Source organism: Lactuca serriola, chromosome 7, assembly GCF_051521515.1.
Source record: "Lactuca serriola cultivar US96UC23 chromosome 7, Lser_US96UC23_V15, whole genome shotgun sequence".
In the NCBI taxonomy this organism is placed as follows: domain Eukaryota; kingdom Viridiplantae; phylum Streptophyta; class Magnoliopsida; order Asterales; family Asteraceae; genus Lactuca; species Lactuca serriola.
The window spans coordinates 4,380,887-4,405,706 of NC_136414.1; the positions used below are offsets into that span (position 1 = coordinate 4,380,887).

At 34.0% G+C, this 24,820-nt stretch overlaps 2 protein-coding genes across 2 annotated transcripts; one reads left to right on the forward strand and one right to left on the reverse strand.

The window, feature by feature from the left end:
- The first annotated feature begins 8,050 nt into the window (after window positions 1-8,050).
- LOC145063255 (coiled-coil protein (DUF572)) lies at window positions 8,051-10,539 on the forward strand. The gene is made up of 8 exons (XM_079010848.1): window positions 8,051-8,297; window positions 8,763-9,009; window positions 9,110-9,259; window positions 9,365-9,499; window positions 9,596-9,721; window positions 9,823-9,924; window positions 10,035-10,095; window positions 10,191-10,539. The coding sequence occupies exons 2-8, from the start codon at window positions 8,812-8,814 to the stop codon at window positions 10,367-10,369; spliced, it is 951 nt and encodes a 316-aa protein (XP_078866974.1). The 5' UTR covers window positions 8,051-8,297; window positions 8,763-8,811; the 3' UTR covers window positions 10,370-10,539.
- A 6,361-nt stretch (window positions 10,540-16,900) lies between these two features.
- On the reverse strand, window positions 16,901-20,008 carry LOC145061473 (putative serine/threonine-protein kinase At1g01540). The gene is made up of 7 exons (XM_079008954.1): window positions 19,203-20,008; window positions 18,707-18,811; window positions 18,507-18,629; window positions 18,258-18,428; window positions 18,029-18,158; window positions 17,623-17,832; window positions 16,901-17,145 (listed from the first exon to the last, which is right to left on the reverse strand). The coding sequence occupies exons 1-7, from the start codon at window positions 19,775-19,777 to the stop codon at window positions 17,023-17,025; spliced, it is 1,437 nt and encodes a 478-aa protein (XP_078865080.1). The 5' UTR covers window positions 19,778-20,008; the 3' UTR covers window positions 16,901-17,022.
- Window positions 20,009-24,820: the final 4,812 nt, after the last annotated feature.

Genomic DNA, 24,820 nt, shown 5'->3' on the forward strand with positions numbered 1-24,820 from the left:
AATAATATTCTTTTTTCATAATCCATGTTTTTTTTATGTCTTGATTGGTTCTGCAACAAGTGTCTACAAGAATCTTGTGAAATATCTAGTGGGAGTGCCATAGGTGTATCAATATTTATATGTTTTTTTTTCATTTTATATTTCCTAGACCTTTGGAATCATGTCTTCTTTTTCTTGGATGTTGCAGAATGTAAGCACCAATTTCTCTCTCTCTCTCTCTCTCTCTCACACACACACACACACACACACACTTTATCTCTAAACTTATGTTTGTGTATTGAAGGATTGGGCCAATGAACTCTAAAATCAAGCAATGAAAGGTTGTAAAGCATAGAAAGCATGCAAGATTAACTAAAAAAGCTCGCCCTAAAGAGGTAATTATGCTTACAGTTTGAGACTTAATTTACATTTATGCATCATATAAACACGTATACTTTCTATTGGATTTTTGTAGCTTGCTTCAAGTGTTACAGAAGGGAAAACAAACACTGATAAGAACATGTCAACCATGTTTGATTTCTTGAGAAGGAACAAAACTATAAAGCTTGAAACTTTAGTCCTGAATAGAACATCTTGTTAAAGATGGTCGTGCAGAATTAAAAGTCAATGATAAAGAAGATCATTTAGTTTGTAAGTTTTCAACAAATAACGTTTCTTCAAAAACCTTCTTCTATCAATTCATAAATCACTTATTTATATTGTTTCTTATAGCACCAAGGATTGCTCCAGCTACTAATGCAGTTGCTTCTAAGGAGTTTTCCTACACTCATTTCCTCTTCAGATTTGATTTCAAAGATTAGAAGGTAACTCCATAAGAATATTAGTTAACCCTTTACCTTTATCTGTATCTGTACCTGTTATTTTATTGATGGTTGTGTGTTGGATTGACAGTTAATGTTGGATACGGTTGAGGCTGGAGAACAACTGATGCCACATAGGATTTCGGTTGGCACGTCACCTAATTAGCAACTACACATGAAGAAGTTGGGAATTCTAGAGTGGGAATTGGGACAAGTATTGATTTATCCCCTTCTACAAGTGAGTTTACTTTCTTACCCTTTTACCAATGAATTTACATTATTATTCTTTTTTTTACAACTGATTTTACCTTCCTACCCTTTATGGTTATCCAGGCACTGGATGCTTTTCCCAAATTGGTATGGCATTTTAGATCCCATCATCTTAATCTTAACTTGGTTGACTTTGTTTATCAGTTTGTAACTTTTGGTTTGATTTAGTTTCATAATATTCATAGTTAGTTAGACTTTGTTATGGTACTTTCCAAACTCGAATGCAAACAGGTGAGCTACTTGTGTTTGTAATTGTATAATCATAATATATATATATATATATATATATATATATATATATATATATATATGAAATAAGATGGAATAAGCGGTTGTGATCGTGTATGGGTACGACCCCACCCCACCCTTATAGGTGGTTCCATTGTTAATGAAAGCTATTGGATGGCAAGGAGGAAGTATACTAGCCCTTGAGACACTAAAAATGTGTGGTGGTTGTTGTAATTAAATAAAGCATGGGATGCACTTGTTGCTTAAGGTCTTAGGTCAGTAATCATGTCGTGTATCTAAAATCCAATCGTCGCCATGGCAAGTCGACCTCGATCTTGATCAAGGTCACCGAGGGTTGTTAGTTTTATAGGAATGTATAACCCATGTTAGCAATATATTATTTTTGTTTAACATTTGAATGATTATTTGTATGACATATTATACTCTGGCAATTTATTTTATTTTTTGTGTATGAAATTTTATTTTATATTATGAGACAATAAATATGTTATGTAATTTGAAAATTAGTAAATTTACAAGATATAAATATATATTTTAAAACATTTAAACTTTATGACACGCAAAAATGTGTGTCGTCTTTCTTTATGACACGAGTTTTAATGATACGCAATGCAAGTCGTAAATGTGCGTAGTTTTACGACACGTGAATGCGTGTTATCTTCTTTATGACAGGGCCTTCCTTGACACGCATTGCGCGTCGCAGACGTGCATCGTAAATGCGCGTTGTAAGGTTACGACACGCAAATGCGTGTCGTCTTCCTTTATGATAGGGCCTTCCTTGACACGCATTTGCGCGTCGTCTGAGCGTTTTACGACACGCATTGCGCGTCGTAAAAGGTTGTTTTTCTAGTAGTGAGATTTTGAGAATATTGACAATGTGGTTGAAATTGAACAAACTGTGGATGAAGGGCAAAACCAGGAAAATGGACAATAAGAGGTTGATGAGGGTATGGTCAATCAAGTTATAGATAAAGTTGTTAAGAGACAATCTAAGTCACAAAATCTGAGTGAAATTCTTGATGATGGTATAAATGAAATTCTTAGAGACATTCAAGAGGATGAACCAGAGTTTCTTGAAGGTAATGCATATGATGTTAAACCTAAGAAAATCCAACTGAATTAAGAAGATGTAGCAATGCTACTAGAGTCAGGATACATCATTGGTGAAATTGAAGGGGATAAAAGGATAACAATGCCATCAGATGACATGGCGCTTGTTGAACTGGTAATTAATCTCCTATTTATTCTACTTAAATTCATTTTTATTCTATTTGTCCCATATTGTAATTACATGTCATATATTGGCTTAACAGGAATTACAAGATGAAGAAGGGCATCTAGATGACGTTGAGGTGTTTGTTGATGATGAAGTTGATGATGGAGGAGTTGATGCAGGGGAGGAAGCATGGAGTGAAGGTGATGATGAAGGAGTGGTTGTAACTGATAATCATGTAATGGATGAGGGACAAGTGGAAGCAGGGATTGAAGCTACTGTTGAGGGAGTGGATGAGGGACAAGATGAAGATGATAGAGTCAATAACTTGCCAAACCTGCCTACCAAACCTGTGTATAGGAAAAAGAAAATTTTTGAGAGGATATGAAGATAAAGTTGAAGAAGACTGTGTATGAAAAAGATGGTAGTGGTTCAAGTGCTACCAAACCTGTCAAGTTGGATTAGTTGGGTAGTGATTAGGAAAAGGAGTGAAGTGGGATGTTAATTAATGACATATGATGCCTTCTTTTTGTATATCTTTTTTTGTTCCCAATTTTTGTAGCAATCATCCAATTGTTATATGTGTTGCCTTATATGTTGCCTTGATAGGCTTTTGGCACAATTGGATGATTGCTACATGAAACATTATATGAAACATTATGTAATGCACACCCTTTTCTATGAAGTATGGTTTATGGTAATATTATTCGATTATAGCATCTTACAATAGGTTTGGTTAATTGCAGCTTAGGTGTGGATTATAGCATCTGATATTTGGTTTTTTATGCTTTATAGCATCAAACTTTGGTATGGATTAAATCATCTTAATTTTATATGAATTATATCATCTGAATTGCCCTCTGTCATGACATTATTCAATGCTTAAACTACCATCTGTTGATATTATTCAATGCCTAAATTGGGTTACCATTTACAACTTTTCACATATCAAATTAGAAAGACTACAAAAGGATTACCATTACATTATTGCCTAAATTACATTGATTCCAGTTCAAAACACAACTGCATTACATTACCAACCACATTGCAAAAATACAATACCTAAATTACATTTTTTAGGGCAACAATTACAAGCATTATTGCAATAAACATTAACAACTCTGCAACAATCTTCATCACACACATCAATTTATCTTCTTGTTGTATAAATTTGTTCCCACATTCATCCACCCACTTGAAAAAACGACACCTTGAAGACTCCTACAAATTAAAAGGGAGAAAAACGTGTAATAACAACCCTAAAAGCCTGCTAATAGTAATCATTTCAATTTAACACAAAAATTACAAAATACCTTGAAATTATGGCAACCCCAAAATTTTCTACTAGGGTTATCTGGTGTTCTTGACACTGTCACACCCCCAGACCAGAATGACGGAAACGTCCGGAGGCGGGTGACTTCATTGTGTAGTATCATAACAATTGCATATAAATGAAACATAGAAAATCAAAACAACATACATAAATATAACAAGCTTACATTGTTTTACATCATGTTTATGTTTTCAAGTGTACACAAAAGAAACATCAGTAAGCAAATTTCCCAAAATACAACAAAATAAGCTTGAGTCCGCAATCCATAACCTGCTTATTGATTTCCTTAGAATACAAGTCGTTTGAAAAGCGTCAACATAAAATATGTTGGTGAGTTCATAAGCATTTGCGTATAAAAACTTTGATGATTGTTTAGAAATCTAGAAAATCCAATATTTTCTTATCAAATGGTTGTAATTCTTGTTTCAAATCGAGTATAGTTGCATGTGTGTCTTAATTCATCGTTTTCAAAATCGTACGAATCGTTTCCCCAGAAAATCCTATATTTTCTGATGTATAAAATAGTAGTTTTGGTAAAAACATAACACTTGTGTGGAAAAGTCAATAGTTGATTTTCAACCGAAGATGAAATCTGTATAAATACGTTTCTGATATATTCTAGTGAGTCGTTATAACCATACTAATATGACGGAGTGCCTGTTATGACGTTCTTTAGGCGTTAGTTTTGTTTAAGACATTTGTCACCCTAGACTGGCCGGTTTAGCTGTAGCGAATAGCGAAGGTGCGGGGTGTCAACCCTGTATAGATCTATACACAAATTCATGCTCTCCCTCCAGGAGACTCTAGTTATAACTCTTACAGGACTTAGGGTGTACAGTATTATATTGATATATGTACTGTGAAGATTGTGTCTAACTAGAATACTAACCGATCTTTGAGAAAATCGTGACATTCATTATTTACTAAATAAATAATAATAATAGTTGTAGTTGCAACTAGATATTTCGTTTCGTTCGTTCGTTTATTGAAATCAATCCGCTTTGAAATATTTATCCAAAATGACCCAATATTATCAAAGTCGGAAAACAACCCCCTTTTTCCTTATAATAGACTATGTGTGATTCAAATTATCGGAAAAAGCCTAGTTGTGAGTTATATATGTATCTTTGGCTTGTGTGAGTTTATGACAACTTTATGACATGCAAATTTTCTGTCATAAAGGCTTTATTTGTGTATTTTCTTACTGCAAATATTAATATCAAATATTTATGAAATACCCCATAATAGTTTGCAAAAACAATCATTTATGGGCATAAAGTCCAAAACTTAGTAAATCCTAGCAATTTTGTCAACTTATAAGTCTATTTCAACAACTTTTTATCTTTGGATATAGAGATGTGAAATAAGAGGAGTATGAATGGACACATTCAAAACCTTGGGAGGCCCTTCTTATACATAAAGTATTCTCTATATGGTTGTTTTGTAAACATTTCTAGGATTTTCATATAATATGTGAACTCACGTTCATGAAAAATTTGTTATAATATAATAACATCTCAATATACATACTTAAACATATAAATACATGCAATTATCCAAGGATTTAGACAAGATTTGACTTGTATTCTCCCGCAAAAAACAATAAAAACTTAGAAAAAGGTGGGGTATGAAGCTCACCTGGGTTTGTTTGCTGGGTGGATTTGAAGAGTGATGAGGAAGTTTCCAACTCCAAAACTTTTGGAGATTCTTAAATCTCTAGAATATTCTAAGAATAATTTTTGGGTGTAAATATAATGAAATCTTAGAAATAATATGAAGAATCACTAGTAAAAGATGATGAACACTTACAAAAATTATGGAAATTTTCCTTGAAGGAATGAAGCTTGAGTCTTGAAGGAGTTTGAGAGAGTTCTTAGAAGTTTACTGGATGAGGAAGTGAGAAGTGAAATATGGGGGAAAGAGATTTACGTATTCTAAAGGGGAGGGATAAGGAGTGACTTGACATTTGCATGGAAAACTGGTGGGTAAAGCTTAGTTTCTAAGGGTAATGTGTTTAACTAGGATTTGCATGGGAAAATGGAGGATTTAGCATCACATCATAAAGTCAAACCCTTTTATCCTCTAAAAATCTCTTTAAAATCTTGGGTATTATTTATACACATATGTTTAAAATAATTAATTTTGACATAAAATAGGGGTTTAAGGGGTTTAGGATAGGAAAAATATGAGCTTGGACGTATTCCCGAAGCCAAAATGTCTTAAAATGATGAAATGGTCCGACAATGGCACAAATCCGAAGTGTATAAGCGAAATTCGTAACTTAGAAATGAAATTCGGAGTTCTTATGACATTTTCGAAGTGAAAATGCGAGGTCCAAAGTAGGGATCAAAAAAATTCCGAAGCAGATAGTACTTCCGGAGGGCTAGTCTCGGATTCCGAAGTCAAGAGGCGGTCTGTGGTCCGGATCGACCAGGTGTTCCGAACCGAAGTGAGGCGTGGCTAGTTCTTCCGGAGCTGAGAAGGTTCGGTACTAGGGCTTCCGGGGCTTCTCTTTTCCGGAGTTATTTCAGAGGTTCCGAAGGGGGAAAGGATCCAAAGCAATGGTGGGTTCCGGAGGTGCTCTCCTCTTGGTTCCTTAGAACCAAGAGGGTTCTGGACCAAAAGGGTTCAGGACCAAGAGGTTTAGGACCAAGAGGGTCCTTTTGGGTGTTCCTCTTTCGGTTTTGGGCTGTTTTCGACTAAGGAAGGTACATAGAGAGATTTGGGAGAGATTTCACATGCTTGGAGAGATTTCACATACTTGGAGAGATTTGGGAGAGATTTCACATACTTGGAGAGATCTGGGAGAGATTTCACATACTTGGAGAGATTTGAGAAAGATTTCACATGCTTGGAGAGATTTGTGAGAGATTTCACATACTTGGAGAGATTTGGGAGAGATTTCACATACTTGGAGAGATTTGGGAGAGATTTCACATACTTGGAGAGATTTGGGAGAGATTTCACATGCTTGGAGAGATTTAGGAGAGAGAGATATATAGTGGGAGAGTTTGAGAGTTTGAGAGAGACTTTGTCGGGAGCCCTTATTAACGTTTTTATTTGTAGAGTAAGGACTTTAGACTTAGTTATATCTCATTTTGAGTGCTTTACACCCCGAAAGGTACTTAGTAATACTTTATAGAGTTGTTACTTCCCTAAATCGAATTAGGGTGTTAAATTTTGAACACTTGGGACTTTCAAGAGTTACTCTGTATTAGGAATTATAGTTGTACATTAGTAAACATAAGAAAATTCCTAACACTTAACACTAGTTGAGTTGACCAAGTTGAATTGTTGACCTTGACTCGGCTTTGACTTGACCAGAAGCTTGCCGGTTGTCACAGACACTGCTACGTAGCACACATCACCACAATATCATTTAATAAGTGTCGTTCTGTGTGAAGTTGCTGAGTTTGAAGACGATGCAACCATTGTTGTGTGAAGATGCTCTAAATAGGGCTACGTAAATGAGGGAGAAGACCTACGTAAATGAGGGAGGGGGGACGAAAGTCGTTGGGATGCCCTCTTTTATAAGAGCATTTCTGTAACAGGTTGGATGTCACCGGATAACCGGCTCTGAACATGCTAAATGACGTTTTTAACAAAAATAACCCAAATGTTGGGCATTAACGCACCAAAATTTATCGCCAGGACTAAACCAATTTTTTTTTGAAAACTTAGGGACTTTTAAGTCAAAAACCCTTTTTAATATTATAAGGGAAATTAAATAAGTAATCACTCTAAACAAAATTTTAAAAGAAAAATATCATTTTTTTAGGTTTTTAAAAATGACAATTTCCTTCCCAAATGTTTCAGAACTTTTTTTAAAGAAAACTTTTTACTTTACTTACCTCTGAAACATCAATTTCAAATTGTTTAATATTACTGTTTTTCAATCAAATATTTGATTTTAAATCTTAGTATCGTATATACTTTACATTTTATATTTTGTTATATTTTAATAAAAAATTTATTTTGTTTTAAATTCCGAATTCATCAAACTTTTAAAATTTCAGAGGTTATTTTTCTCGAACTCCCAAATTGAAATCCAAAACGTACAATTTTATTAGAATTACCGATTTTAAATTTGATTGTTATTTTGCTAAAAAAAAACATTTGTTAGTTATTTTTATTTTTGCTAAAAAATATAATTTTCTTTAAATTCAGGGTTAGCTTACTCGATTTTTCATAGATTTTTCATATATGTACTAATATTTCTTGATCGTTCCAAAGGGAGGAATCGAAGAAAGCTTCACCATACTCGCATCAAATCCTCAATCAACTTTCTTCTCTACGTCCCCTTCTACCTGGTGACTCTGCAAGCGCCCGTTTCTTTGCAGTTTTAGTGCTATTTCCCTCTGAAGAACATCCGTACAGCAATCCCAGTTTACGACAACAAGAAATTAGGGTTCATATTCCATTTGAAAACAAGGTTCGTTTCTATAATTTCACGTTTCCATTTGATGTAGGGTTTCTTCTTTTAGTGTACAGTTCCGAACTTTCTGATGGAATTACCAGGAATAAAATGTCATTGAGAAAGAATTACAGATTAGGGTTAGTAAAACATACGAGCTCATTAGGTAGAAAGAGGACTGATTTTGAACGAAATTGATATCGATTCTATAGATGCCTATTTGCCCACATACATGTCAAAGAACAACTAGGCAACAAACTATCCATTTGATTATTGCAGTTCATATCTATCAAAGAAAAACTAACAATATCTGGATTTTATTGTGTTTCTTTAAAAGTTAGGGTTTATGTATAGATTTAGGAGTTACGTTCAGAAGTAGTAATATCTTTTCAAGTGGTAATCAAATTGATCAATGTATGATATGTTGTTGGAGACTTGTCTGTTTCTTCTGATCTTGATTTCAAATTGTATGTAATGAATCAGGTAGTGCACCTATCTTCTTGAGTTTGAGTAGTAAGAAAAAAAAGAAGCAATGGCAGAAAGAAAGGTGTTGAACAAATACTACCCCCCGGATTTTGATCCGGCTAAAATCCCAAGGAGACGGATGCCCAAAAATCAACAAATCAAAGTGAGAATGATGCTTCCAATGAGCATTCGATGCAGCACATGTGGAAACTACATATACAAAGGAACAAAATTCAATTCACGCAAAGAAGACGTAATAGGAGAGGTAAGCCATTATGATTTATGATAAACAGTTAAACACACAATGTGATTTATTTATAACTTATACCTAAATAACACTCACTTCTTTCTTACTTACTATGCAGACATATTTAGGAATTCAAATATTCAGATTCTATTTTAAGTGCACGAAATGTTCAGCTGAAATCACCATGAAAACAGACCCACAAAACTCAGATTATGTTGTCGAGTCTGGAGCTGCAAGAAATTTCGAGCCATGGCGTGCAGAAGATGAGGTGGGTTTTATTTATTTATTTATAATTTTGATGTTAATAAGTAATACCCTGTATTTATAAATCATATGGTTTCTTATTTTTATAAAAATATTTGCATTTCTTTAGGTGGTAGACGAGGAGCAAAGGAAACGAGATGCTGAAGAGATGGGAGATGCGATGAAATCATTGGAGAATAGAACACTTGATTCAAAAAGAGAGATGGATATTCTTTCTGCACTTGATGAAATGAAGTCCATGAAGGTTCTTTTTTTCTTTTTTTTTTTAATAAATTATTGTTTAATCATTTTAAAATTTATTTTGGATTCTGAAAATTGAAATTTTGTGTTTGTTTTGCAGTCGCGACACGCGACTGTGAGTGTAGATGCAATGCTTGAAGCCTTGCAGAGATCCGCTCCTGTACAAGAAGAGGATGAGGACAAGCTTGAAGAAGCGGATGAAGCTCTAATTAAATCCATTTTCAAGGTTAGTATGATTTTAAAATAGCAACATACTTTATTTACTTTTAACTTTTTCGATAAATTCTTAGTCAAATTTATAAGACTTTTTTATTGAATATAACTCAGGGATCAAACGAATATGTTCGTAGAATTGATGATGCTGAGCTGGATGATGACGATGACATCACTCTTTTAAACAACAGTGAAACTTCACAAGGTGGTTCTAAGGTATGCTGATAATTGATATGGTCTTTTCATATTGCATAACAAAAGGTTTTTATGGGGATTAATGATATATGACAGTTTTTTTTTTTTAAACTTTTTTCTTTATGATGCAGAAACAGAAGGTTTCGGATTCCCCAACAGATTACTTAACAAAAACAAGTAGTACTAAAAAAGGTCAGTTTACTTAAAAGTAACAGTAACTATTACTTTTGAAATAGAAAGTAAATTTTTTTGTTAAGATAATGATTTATATATTATTTTTATTGCAGAAGATGCAAAGGGTTCTGGGAGTTTTGTTTTGAAGTCTGCGACAGTGAAGTTTTCTGTAGTGAAGAAGGAGAAATCACAAGCAAATGAAGAAAAGAAGAAAGAAGATGATAAAGCAACAACTACAAGTAATGTGTTACTGTTGTGCCAACAGTATGACAGTGATGAAGAAGAGGAATAATCTTTATGCCAATATTATAAAAGCATAGGCAAACCATCATCAAGAATGTTGTATTTGTTATAATTCAAAGCTTCTGAGATTTTGATGTTATTTTTATATAAATATGGACAATATTACACAAATGGTTCCTGTGGATAATGTCATAACAAACGGAATGTCTTATTGGTTCACTCTAAATGTCAAAACAAAGATATATAAAAGTAGGAAACACATCATAGGCTAAGAGGAGTGGTACACTTCTAACACCTCTTCTAACACCTTGCCAAGCGTGCCATCTCATTTTTGACCATTTAATACCGAATTTTAGCATTTGGTAAAAGTGGTAATATTCCTAGCACTTTATTTTTTTTATTTTCTTTATCTAATTTAATTTAATTATTTTATTTTAATATATTTTGCTTACAAATATTAAACACATTTTATTTTTTTAAATTACAAACAATTAATATAATATAAACTATATTGGGATAAAAATGAGATTTATTAATAAAAAAAGATTAGTAAAAAGTTGAATTTTTATTAAATTGAGGTAAAAATCGGATTTACTAATAAAAAGGTGGGGGCTTATATTATCTTCCCCCCTAGGGAGTGCTAGGAGGTGGTATGCATTTGTACTTAGCAAGTTTAGCGAAGCTCTTAACATCTTCATTCCTCTTAGGTTGGAGGGTGTGGCTGTGGTTGGGACCGCGGTTTGTGCCACTTGCACCGCGCACACCGCTCCCAAACTGCGGTCTGGTGTGGTTTGGGCCGCACTGCGGCTGGAGAGTACCGCATCACGTGATTGGTAGGTTTGATATTTGACCGTTGAATGCTTTTGCGTCGTTATTTTGTTTATTTTTTTATTTTTATTTTCTTTTTGCCTTTTTTTCCTATATATACATATACACTTCATTTTTATTAACCACAATACAACCTCTTCTCTCTCAAATCTTTTAAATAACAATCACCAATCTCTCTCAAAAATGTCATATTCTTCATCTTCTGAAAAATTTTAGACTATTTTTGATGCCGCTGTTGTGTTTGCTTTAGTTATTTTATTTGTGTTTTTTTTAAGTTTCTAGGATTATTTTAATGTCTTGTGTGTTTTTCGTTTTTTTTTTCTTTTTTTTAATGCAATGTAATGTTTTTTGAATTTTCAATGTAATGTTATTTTTAATTTTCAAGTAATGAAAAATTATGTTTTTTATTAAAAAAGAAGTTTTAATTAAAATAGCTAAAAAAACAAAAAGAAAAAAGAAAATAGAAGTGTGGCAAGAAATCACCTAATGTGAGTCGGATCACTTAGTCATGCTTCATAATTGGAAAAACGAGCACCATGGAAATACATGCCACTTAGCTAAAGGAAGATGATGGAGAGTTGACCGAAATGTGCACTAAATACTTTTCGAGAGATCTCCTCCAAATCACTGGTATGGCTATCGAAATCGTGAGCATTAGCATGTAGGTTCTAGATCCAAGTGGTAGTTTCAGGGCCTTTAGCTATTGTTCTTGACAAATGACGCTTATGTGTCGGGGGAGGGAGTGCAGTTTTGGTGGCACCACTCCCTCCAACCTTAGCCTTATGACTATGTGAAACACCTCGTTATTTTTCTAGTCAATAAAAGTCAAACCCCATTTTTAATAAAATTTCAAATTTTATTTATTTCGCTAAGTTCATAAGGGATAAAATATGTTTTAAATTATATAAATAATGCTTATATAAGTATTTTTATTTTAGGATAAAAATACATTTAAAAATCAAAAACTTGTCTTTTGGAACCGAGAACCTCAGACCGAAAACCTACCCCACCGAAATCAGACCTCGGACAGCAAACCCTTTTCGACCGAGAACCCTCTTTCCGGCCGAAAACTCAACCGCAATATATATTCATCCCCGAAAAATAAGTCATTTTCTCACTATTTCACTCGAAAACACTCACATTTTTCTCTCAAGTATCATCCAAGAACATTCATACCTTCAAGAAAAATCCTTCAAATCTTCATAAATTTCGCCAAGAACACTCTACAAATCTTCAAGCTGGCCGAAAACACCTTCTTGACCGAGAGCACCTTAGAATCGAGAACGTGGTCCTCGGTTGAGGATTTAGGACAGAAATCAAGGATTTCGGTGGAGCCTTGACCGAAAACCCTCCTCAGCACTTCATACCATTTTCGGTAATATTTACAAGAAATTCCCTACATAAATCAAGTGTTGTCTAACACTTTAATTTATTATTTCACTAATTTAAATACGATTATGTGTTTAAATAATATTAGGATACCGTTCGTTTACATGCGCTAGCCCGAGGATCATCCCTACAGTTCCGATATCTAGACTCTAACACGTACTAGATGTGAGTTCATATCCCTACGTTATCACTATTTTCAATGTTTTAGGGGAGAGTACAAGTAAAACACAAGGACTTTTGTGTTAATATACAAACTGGTTTATTGCTACATTTTAACAAAATATGTTCATATATATATATATATATATATATATATATATATATATATATATATATATATATATATATATAAAAAGAAGGTTCAAAAGACTTAGAATTGGAAACTCCGCCCTAAATCCTGTTCCTTGTTTGGTTGTGGGTTTAGAATAAAATTACTTCTTCGACTGTCTTTTCACCCTTGATATTATATATATATATATATATATATATATATATATATATATATATATATATATATATATAACTTATTGTTTACCCTTTTGTAACATGCCGAACAAGAGAGAATTTTATACAAATCTTTTATCATTACCTTATACACACTGATATCTTACAAAGGTTTTCAACTTTTCATCTGATTACAGAACATACATTCAAACTATAATAGTTATAGTTTGAGAAATACTACACTATTTTACATACTCAAAGAACACTATACAAAAACAAGTATATAAACTATAATAGGTATAGTTTATGGAACTCTACTCTAATTCACTCATTCACACTACTAAATAATTATTTACATTACAAAGTACATTATTATAAGGTAATACAAACAGTTCCAGTACAAGAGAACACTACGACACTACACATAAACTAGTTAATACAGGGTTGTGAGACACTACTTCGAGGTACCCATCAGGGTACAGTACTAAGACCTATATATATTATAACCAGAGTCTCCTGGAGGGAGAGCGTGAATTTGTGTATAGATCTATACGAGACTGACAATCCCGCACATGAGCTGCTTGCAACAGCTAGGCCGGCAGGCCTGCGATAACAAATGTCATAACATTCCGACACCTGAAGAACGTCGTAGAGGCCACTAGTCATATCAAACATGGTTATATGAAACTCACAATAGTATCAACGAAAGTATTAGTTTACATGATTAACACTACTTCAAAGTTTTATTTTAAATAATGAAACTACATCACACTACTCTATATTACAGTACACTACTTTACACTACGACTGGTGGATTCCAAGCACTCATACAATATGGTTTTCATACAAACACTACTACGATCACTACTACAAATACTACTACATTACACTACTTTTCTAGTACAGAGTACACTAGTACACTAGCACAACATACAATTTCAAGAAACATTCATGACAAGGTTTTGTTTATTAATAAGACTATGGTTTACTATTACAAAGTACAACTCATTATTTCAAAGCACATCTCACTATTTCAGAATACAGTAACTACACGCATTTTGGACTTAAGGTCTAAGTCTACATTTCATTCCCTAAAAGAAAATATTGGATTTTCTGGAAGTACACTATAACATTTTTCAAGGAACAAAGACAAGTTTTCCATCTCATAACTATACTTATGAACTCACCAAATTAAATGTTGATACACTTTCAAAATCACTTGTATTCCGAGGGAACCAGTAGACAGTTACACCCACATGGTTTTGAGAAGACGGAGCTTTATAGAGTCGCGTCTTTTATACATTTTGTTATAAACTTTTGATGTCATACAAACTATGCTATGAACAGATGTAAATACTATATTTTTCAAATGTAATGGTTGTGTTTACCTTGATTACTATTATACAATTGTTGTGATACTGTACATGACGTCCTCCGCCCCCAAACGTTTCTGCGGTTCCGATTTGGAGGGTGTGACACTATGTGTATTAAAACCAACATTACTCACCTTAGTTATTATGTCAGTGGTTATTGAAATACCTATTTTAGGCTTCTACAAAGTCAATTAAGATCTTCTATATTAATTAACGTCTTTTATCCCTTTCACATGATTTGGATTAATAACGATAATCATATTAACATATTATTAAATGAGAAAGGAGAAATGGAATTTGATGCCTCACAAGCTTTCATTTGGAGATTTGGATCTAGATTCACCAGGTTCTTCAAGGATTTGCTTCCATTTTCACCAAATTTCTCTCAAAATCATATCTCCTCTCTCCCCTCGACATTATAATTTCTCATTTAAACTAAGTTGACATTCCATGTCCTCCCCTCCTCTCTCCCCGCCATCTATTTTAACCTTAAATGCTAAAGTTCTTACAGGTTAATGAACTTACCTAAGTGTCATTCTTTAATGCTCACTTTCGAAGCTTTAAACTTCAAACTTTCATCTAACGATAAATTAAATTAACTTTGAAAAATTTAAATCTATTATTATATTGATTTTAATTATTTTTATTTAAATAAAATTTAAAATCTAACATTTTTATGAGAAATTTCACTTAAGGATGAAAACTTACAGATCCAAATTATGGTTGTTATGGTTGTAATTCATTAAGAGCATCTAGGTCAAAAATATTACCACCTCACTATTTTATTTTTATTGATCTCTAATAAATTGTTTCTCGAATGGCTAAACTTTTTATAACTTTTTTTTTTATTTTTAAATTTAACTATTTTATCATTATCTATCTAAAATGTTATATAAAACCTCTTCGTTTAACCAATCGTTTTTTAAACACATCATATTTCAATATAAGCATTCATTCACGTACAAACGATTTACACATTACTATAATTTATATTTATATATATTTTAAATATGTTTGTTTATAAATTCTAGATAAATAATAAATAAATCAAAGTAAATCAAAAAGGATAAAATGAAATATTATTAAAGAGAAATTGATTAATTGTTCAAACCTTTAAACTATATTGACCATTCAATATTATTGAGTGGTCATTAAAAATTAGCAAATAAACTATATTGAGTATTGACCATTCAATATTATTGAGTGGTCATTAAAAAATAGCAAAAAAGTAATGCACTTTAACGGTGTTTAGTTATTTTTACCATTTAACTAAATAGTAATAAGATATTAAAAAACCCAATGCTCTGATTTCTATGTCTTGCACTTTCTTGACAGTTCCTTGAATCATGTCCAGCTATTTGCTGCTACATGAGCATGACATCAGATAAATTCTCTTTCTTAGATTTATAAGGACCAAAAGCTTTGTTCTTAACCCCATTACACACATGATTAATTAAATCTGTTTAGATTCCCCTAAATGATTCAGAATTATACCAATTACTTAACATGATGGAACACGGTGCAATGGTCTGTGTAATCACAAACATATTGGTCATAATTTGCAAAAGAAAAAAAAAATCAATATAATGAATAAACTATTATTCACAATTGATATTCGTTACGGTAAATACAGTATAATGCTTTAAACTCGGAATTATGAATACAATATAATGCTTTACACTCGGAGCACGTAATTCATAGACAAACCTAACTTGAGTAACTTCTTAGTGAAATCATAAAAACATCTATATACATGTATACCAAAGGTGAATAATGATTCATAATTAATTTATCCAAATAATAAAAATGATTCAAACAACATATACATGTATACATTAACCATAAGAACAAAAGTTGTGTTATGATTGGGATTATTTATGAAGAGATAGAAGAAAGATTCTACTACTTTAAATGAACCAAATAAACGATATATATATATATATATATATATATATATATATATATATATATATATATATATATATATATATATATATATATATATATATATATATATATATATAAGAAAGATTCATTCTACTACGTGAAATGATATATATATATATATATATATATATATATATATATATATATATATATAAAGCAAGAAAACATATGAAAAGGGTTGTGCATGTTGTACAGCTACAAGTTTGAAAGAATAAAATTAGCTGGCACATGGGCCCCATAACCTCAATCAGGCGAATCAAATTCAGCACTTTTAGGCTAATAAGAAGATGCACTTGCACTGTGTCCTTTTGCAATATTCATCTTGTCTTCTAAGATGGTAAACAAACGTGTTTGAATGCTGAAGTGAATGGTTCCAAGGTCTTAATGGTTAACAAAATGTGAGAATGCTTAACCTTTCTTTCAAAGGCTTCTGAAAGGTGATCTCATAAAGTCTTAATGAGATCACCTTTAACTTAAGAGGGATAAGTGTTTCAGCTTAAAGAGGTGTCTTGTGGGTGAAGGATGCATCTTTTGAAAGAATAATAATTGAATTATTTGGATAGTAATACAAATGGGCGTTGTTGTGGTGTGACTTTAGGTATCAAATAAAAGAATGATATAACATTGCAACTTTAGGAGATTAACATACATGAGAACGAAAAAATGGTTAATAAATAACAATTTATAAACTTAAGGACCTCGAATCAAATCGATTGTTATGTTATCTGCGTCGGCTATCACCTTCACTGGTATCAGAATCTCTATCGCCAGATTTTTTATCGTTTAATCTACTACTATTTTCCACCCTATAATCACGATTCGAACGTGAAGATTCTCTTCTTTCCTGCAAATCAAGGGAAGAAATTAAATAAATAAACATAACATTTTTTTTTTGTCCATCGCTAATCATGACAAATATATGTAACATGGGAAGAGTTCCTCCATTTGTCATTCAGTCACTTTTTTTGTCCATAAATAATCATTAAGTCATCCATAAGATTCCTCTTTTTTGTAATCTACTAAAGAGGTGTTGCTTATTGCTTTGGTGTTTCTTTTTTTACTTGGATCTTTTTATTTTATTTGCCACTAAGGTATTTGTCTGGATAAAGTCTTGTATACATAAATTATGTTTCTTTATTACAGTATATTTTTTCAGAATGAATAAACGAGACAAAATGACCATTTGACCCTTCATTTAAAAATAATACAAAAGCAAGTGTTCATAATCTCAATGATCATGATTAACGAGACAAAATGACTAATTTACCCATCCTTTATAAATAATTCAGCAAGCTTATAATAATATAGGGCCTTGACTTACAGTGGGAAAGAGCAGGTCATCAGCTTCAAGCATGTGAAGTACGTGTCCCATTTTAGGCCTTTTTTGTGCATCCGGATCTACACACCGAAGTGCCACCAAAAGTATTCGTTTTAACGCTTTTGAAGATGGCATCTCGGTCAACTTCGGGTCAACCACCTCATCAGATTTACGGTTTCCCACCATTGTCTTCAACCACTCCACTAAATTCACCTGTAATCATTCAAACTGTTAAGGAGAAAAAAAAAATTTAAACCAAGAAGTTAGTTGATGTAAGGGCACCAACCATTTACACATTTGCCCTTCTTTTTCCCTACCAACTACCTCTCAACTTAAAAATTGATGAAAGCTGTTTGTCGCAATGTAAGGGCAAAATGGTCATTTAATTTCATTCAGATGGTTTACTAACCTCTCCTTGTGGTCGACCATAATCAACAGGATTTCTCCCAGTGATTAACTCCATAATAAGTATTCCAAAGCTATACACATCACTCTTTTCAGTCAACATACCCGTGCAAGCATACTCTGGTGCAACATACCTAAACAGAAAAAAACAAACAAACAAACTCATACAATTCAATTTCAAGAATAAAGATTCATATCCTAAAAATATTTAAACAACATATAAAAAAACATACCCAAAAGTTCCCATCACACGAGTTGTCACGTAACTTGTATCCGAACCCAAAAGCTTTGCAAGGCCAAAGTCAGAAACTTTAGGGTTCCATTGACGATCAAGTAATATATTGCTGGATTTGATGTCCCTATGAACTACCTTTGGTTCAAGCCCTTCGTGAAGATATGCCAAACTGGGTAAAAAAACAAAAAGTTGGATTTTCAAGAAATTTTATGCTAATAAATTTGGTTATAAGTTATATATAACATACCCCTTAGCAGTTCCTTGAACAATATTCATACGAACACTCCATGTTAAAGGGCTAACATCTCCAACATCCCCATGAAGCCACTGGTCCAAATTCCCGTTATCTACATATTCATAGACTAGCATCCTGGAAAAAAAGATAATCTGATGATGATAGATTCTTGATGAAGATAAATAGCAACTGAGATGTATATGATTGATTACCTGTAGGCTCCTTCTACACAATATCCTAACAAGCGAACAAGATTCTTGTGTCTGACACGCCCAATTGCTTCTACCTCTACTTTGAACTCCCTTTCAGCTTGACCCCTGGTAAGGTATTTCATCATTAAAATGGTGATCAACCAACAGATGGAACAATCCATAAGTAACAAATTTTGGTTATAAGATAAGAGAAGGGTTGAAATTGAACTCAAATTTTGTATGGGTAGAAGAAACATGGATTTGAATAAAGACTCCGTTGTTCTATGATTCGATTCAGGTCTTGATTTTGATAACAACTTTGGATACGAGCGAATTGTGTTCTCATACACATAGAGTTTCGAATAACATCAATTCGCACAAAACTCTAACATCACAAATTGTGAGTATTGATGAAAATAAGAATTAGGTTAAGGATAACTTGCAAAAAGTTTTTCTTTGGCGTTATAGTTGATTGAAGTATTGAACATTTGAATTTAGAAATACGAGCATAATTTACCTGTTATTCAATAAGTTCTTCACGGCCACGCGAGTATTATCCCCTAAAATACCGCTATACACTATACCATAGCCTCCTTCACCGATCACATTCTCATCTGCCAATCCATTTGTAGCCGCCTCCAGCTCCCGGAGCGTATACCACCGCCCCCATCCTAAATGCGATACCTGCGGCAACGAAGAACCGCCATTACCACCACCATACGACGCCGTGTCGTTACTCGTAGCCCTACTCTCACCGCTTGATTGCCGGTCGGAGAAAACGACACGGTGTTCCGACTTCCCTATATCGATTTGGATCTCCGGCACTGACATACGGTGATCCACCGCAGCAGACGATTCGTGAGGGACGATCTCTTGTATTTCTTTCGATACTGCAGGGGTTAGGGTTTGTTCATTTTTCTTAGTCGAGTGAGAGTGTCGACGTCGAGAGGTGATGCAAACGGAGATGAGGAAAAGTACGAGGACTATGATAACTCCGACGAAGATCCCGACGACAACCCATAGCCGGAGACCGAATATAGAGGTATGTTTTGAGAGCTCGCTGTTCATGAATGCTTTATCGTATATCGACATTGTGGTCTTAGAGAAAGGGAAATTAGGGAGAGAAGCTGAGGAACATGTGTAAGCGAGCTGGACTCCACTGAGTGTTAGTTTAGCCGGGAAAGGAGCAGTGTAACCGGCGATGGTTTATGAAGTTTCCGGCGAGGGTGTGTATGTGTGAGAGATAAAGAAAGAAGGAGGAGAGAGAAAGTCTACTCTTAAATGAGTAAGCTGTGCTGGTTTCCAATACTTGTCCAGGTAAGGACTTAAGGTTTGGTCAGATTACAAAAAACTAAAAATGACTCATAATTTATAAATAAATTTCAGAAAATTACCATTTAGTTCGGTACGTTGTACATGTTCCAGATTGATAGATATTGCTTTGACCGATTAAAATTGTCTAATAATGTTGTTACGTGATTATAATCATATGATTTCATATAAGTAATTGATTTTGAGGATTTTAAAATTGTTTTTGGGTAAAATCAAGTATGATCATAAAATTGTTATTATTTATTATTTTTTATGTAATATTTTACGAATCCTAAAAATCTTTTTTGAATTATTTTTTGTTAAATGATGTATTTGCATGAATGGTCCCTATGGTTTGGGGTAATTTGCGTGCTTGGTCTCTAACTTATTTTTTTAACGCGGAAAGTCCCTACTGTTTGTTATTGTTACGCGTTTGATCCCTACTGTTTGTTTTTGTTACGCGATTGATCTATGTCTTACTTAAAAAGACTTTTATTTAAATAGGAAAAAATAGTGGGATAGATAACATAAGGTGAGGGGGGTTGGGGTCGGGGTGTGTTTATTTAAATATTTTAAAAAATCAATGGAAAAATAGTTTTTTTTAGGTAAGATAGGGACCAAATGTGTAACAAAAACAAACAGTAGGGATCTTCCGAATTAAAAAACTAAGGTAGGGACCAAACACGCAAATTACCCTAAACCATATGATCATATATATTTTCAGACTTTTGGTATAACGATATCAAGAATTGGCGGATAGATGCCCTTGACCAAATGTTGATGAGTCGAATTCTCTTTTAGACGAAATATGTTGATTTAGAAGAAGAGTAATAAACATGTGTACAAACCGTTATAAAAAAAGGTTATAGTGATCATATACTTATGAATGCACCTCACAAGATCTTAACCATTTTATTCATGAATTATTTAAACATATTAACCAACCCAAACTTCATTTATAAAACATTAAAAGCTATGTCATTATTTCAGATACTGTTGTTTGAGTGTAAAAACATGTTATTATAACAATGATTAGCCACGAATCATAGCCAACCCTTATTTAGATGATAACCAACCCTTATTTGGATGATTAACACTGAAAATCCTTATATCAAGAAGGAATCAATTGATATTGTCTCCCCTTAATTTTTTATAATTGTAACCGTGTTTAGCTATTTTTGAAATATAACTGTACATTAAAAACTTTTGTTCCCATGTTTTTATAAATTTATAATAGAACCATATAACTCTTACTTTTTTTTTTTTTTTTTTTTTTTTTCAAATCTCTACCGGGCCTTATTTATTTGGGCTTCCTATTTTGCTTTTTCTACATCTCCATTGGGCTACAAACATAGTGGTCCAGTGGCCTTTCACACATAATAAGTTAACTAGAGGAGAATTAGTTGTTTCTTTTCGTGTTGTGTTTATTTTTTTTCCTTATTTGAAGTTGTGGCAAACGATAGAACACAAAATGCATTAAACATAGAAACGTATTAGAAGTAGGGATGTTTGTCGTCGGGGAGGTTTTTGACATTTTTTTTGAGATTGTGAATAAGGGTTTCATATTTCTTTTGCATTTCGTGCATGGTCTTCAGCAGTTTTGCGCTCTCATAGTTGTTGTCGAACAGGAGTTGCTGCATCTTTAGGTATCCACATGAATTGAGACATGTTCATAATTCCGGCGTCATCTGTTCATGATTCCCAGAAATCCACCGGCATAGAGTTCAGCTCCTGTTGTTGATGGTCTGAAAGTGAATAAAATAGAGAGAAATTACAACCAATCAAATAAAAAAACACAAATCCAATCAACATTCAAAGAATGAAAAAAGTAACAAATCTTTAAATTATTAAAATCGAACTGAATTTGATAACTGTTAAGCCGTTTTTAAAATTTACAGGTATGCACTGCAGTAAATATGTTGAGATACACAACCTATTTAACTGATTATTAGATTTGAAAAAAAGGCAATCGTGGTCCAATTTTTCTTCGAATGCAATCATTAAATTTCTAAAACTCAACTAACAATTTATTACGTGGTATTCACCCGATTAATAATCCTAAAACAAACATAAATAAATTTTAAGCGGGAAATGGTAGGAAACTTTAAGTACATTGTTGAATGCATGTAACCATTTTTAAGAATGAAATATCAGAAATGTCATTTTGACTAAAATGAACTCAAAATATTAAATTTTATTGGAAATGAGTGAGCCGAATACAGGAAACCAAATAAGTTACTATGAATTGATTTTTTTTTTTGTAAGAATCTAAAATAAATCAAACTTCCCTCACTTTTAATTCCTTGTATTAGCATCCTAATGTTGGCCATTGAAAACCACTATAAGGTTGCATGGGTATAAGAAAAAAATCCATGCCCGATGTGAGCAAATATTAGGGACGAAATGGTATGAATGTTGCAAAATGGTACCAAAACAAAGTCATGTTATTTGGTAATGATCCTAAAACAAACTCAAAAAATTAAGCTTTGTTGGAAATGTGTTACCCGAAGTCAAAACTGGAGTTTTGAAAGAGAGTAACCAACTTTTCCAGCTTGGTAACAATTCTCATCTTACAAAATGAAACCCAAAAAAAATCTAGAAAAAAGAAGAATTGGATCCTACCTCTGCTTCGTCCTAATTTCCTAACTAGGCGTAATAACTATCGATCCATAAATCCTTAAGCATTTAGATTGTCAACTACGACATCCAGGTTTGAGCATGTGTCAGTCGGACCATAATAAAACTTAGTTGCACATTCTAGGTCTAGTTGTGGGTCGGCCACATTACTAACTGTAACAGACCGGATTCCCAGGTATCTTATTGTTTTGTTTTTTTGGTGTTTTGAGAGGGGACTCGGCGAGTTGGAGCTCAGACTCGCCGAGTAGGGTCGCGATTCTGGACGCGGGATTCGTCTGGACTCGGCGAGTCCAGGATATGGACTCGGCGAGTCCACGATGTTTAATGAAACCCTAATTTCTCGGGTTTGGGACCTATTTAAAGGGCCTTATGGCCGTCATTTGCACCCAACAGTCCATAGAGAGAAACCCTAGAGTGCTTTAGCGATTTGAGAGAGAAAGGAAGCATTTCTTGACATTTGTGTGTTGTTTAGCAAAGAAGAGGGAGGCTCTAGCCAAGAGGAGGCAAAGGGGACTGCTATTCGGTGGATTTGAAGCTTAGCCCTTCAATCTAAAGGTATGATTTCGGCTCATCTCCTGTTTTGTGAAGTATAATTGATTTTAGGGTTTCTTGTGACCTTGTTGAGTTGATTGGACGGCCAAATAGTCCCTTGCTAGTGATGAGACTTCGGATCTGGATCCATAGAGGTCCAGAGAGCCTCATTCATCAAGCTTTATATAGAACAATGGAGGTTATGACCTTGAGTAGTGAGATTTGTTGATGATTCTTCATATATGGTCAAATAAAGGTTGTTTATGCATAAAGTCTGGAGCTTTACGTGGTGAATCACTCTAGGAAGGCCAGATCTATGAATTGTTGGAATAGATCTGACCTTAGAAGCAAGTTTGAGTGATTGCATGGCATGGACTCGCCGAGTCCGATGAGCAAACTCGGCGAGTAGCTTGAAGATTGCCTTGGACCAACCAGTGAGTGGTCCAGTCGAGTCATGGATTGACCCAGTGAGTCAGGGCGAGTTAGAGAGGGTTGTCAAGTGGTCTGAGTCGAGCTGGGACTCGCCGAGTCGTTCTTGAGACTCGGCGAGTTGAGTCGGGGTGGCCCCGCGATTCTTCCAGGTGGAACTCGTCGATTCAGGGGGAGTACTCGACGTGTAAGAAGGGAATCCTAGAGAGTTGGTGAAAACGTCTAGACTCGCCGAGTTGCCCTCGTGCACTCGCCGAGTCCGGTCAAAGTTGACCGTTGACCATTGACCAGAGTTGACCTGTGTTGACTTCTTAGGGGTAGTCAACCTTAGAGATAAAAAGTGTTAATTAGAGACATATGATGTTATAGGAGGATTATAGCTCGGAGGATCGGGCACGAGGGATTCAGGAATTTGTGAGTCATCGAGATCCGCGAGGTGAGTCTTCTCACCATACTTTACCTTGAGTAGGTAATCAGAGTTATGTGTTAGTGTATGTATGTTATGTGTTGTACTGCATTATTTCTATGTGATTTATGTTGTGCATGATTACAGAGTTGGAACCGGAAGGTTCCTAGAGTTAGAACCCGAGGGTTCACAGAGTTGGGTGCACGGACCCATAGAGTTATAGCCTCGAGTGGCTAATATGTGTTTATGTGGTATTTTGGGGAACTCACTAAGCTTTGTGCTTACAGTGTTGATGTTGTTGTTTCAGGTACTAGCGATGACCGTGGGAAGGCGCCGGCTTGATCTGTACACACGCAGGGGACTTTGATATATTTACATTGATCTTGGGATTTTGTGTAATGTGAATTGAGATTTAAACCTGATGTTTTTATGAAAAATTAATGAGAAATGTTTTTATAAATTGCGAAAAATTATTTTAAAATTTTCGGCGTTACAAGTTGGTATCAGAGCCTTGGTTTGAGGGATTCGAGTACACCTTCGGGCGTATTTGAACTCAAACTGGGGATTTAAAATGTATTTTCAAAAAGAGTAAAAGATTTCTTTGAAAAACGCAGAGCAAGAGATGTGTGTACGATCAGTCAGCGCCCGGACGGTGATTTCCCAAAATACCTTTATATATTATGTGATATTGATATGATGTATCCGCATGCTAGAGTAGGCTAGGTATTGCTATTAGGACTAGGGTGGCCTGATTTGTGATGCCTTAGCCTAGGGAGATGTGAGCTGCTATGAGATGCTTGAGAGTGAGTAGGTAGCAGCGA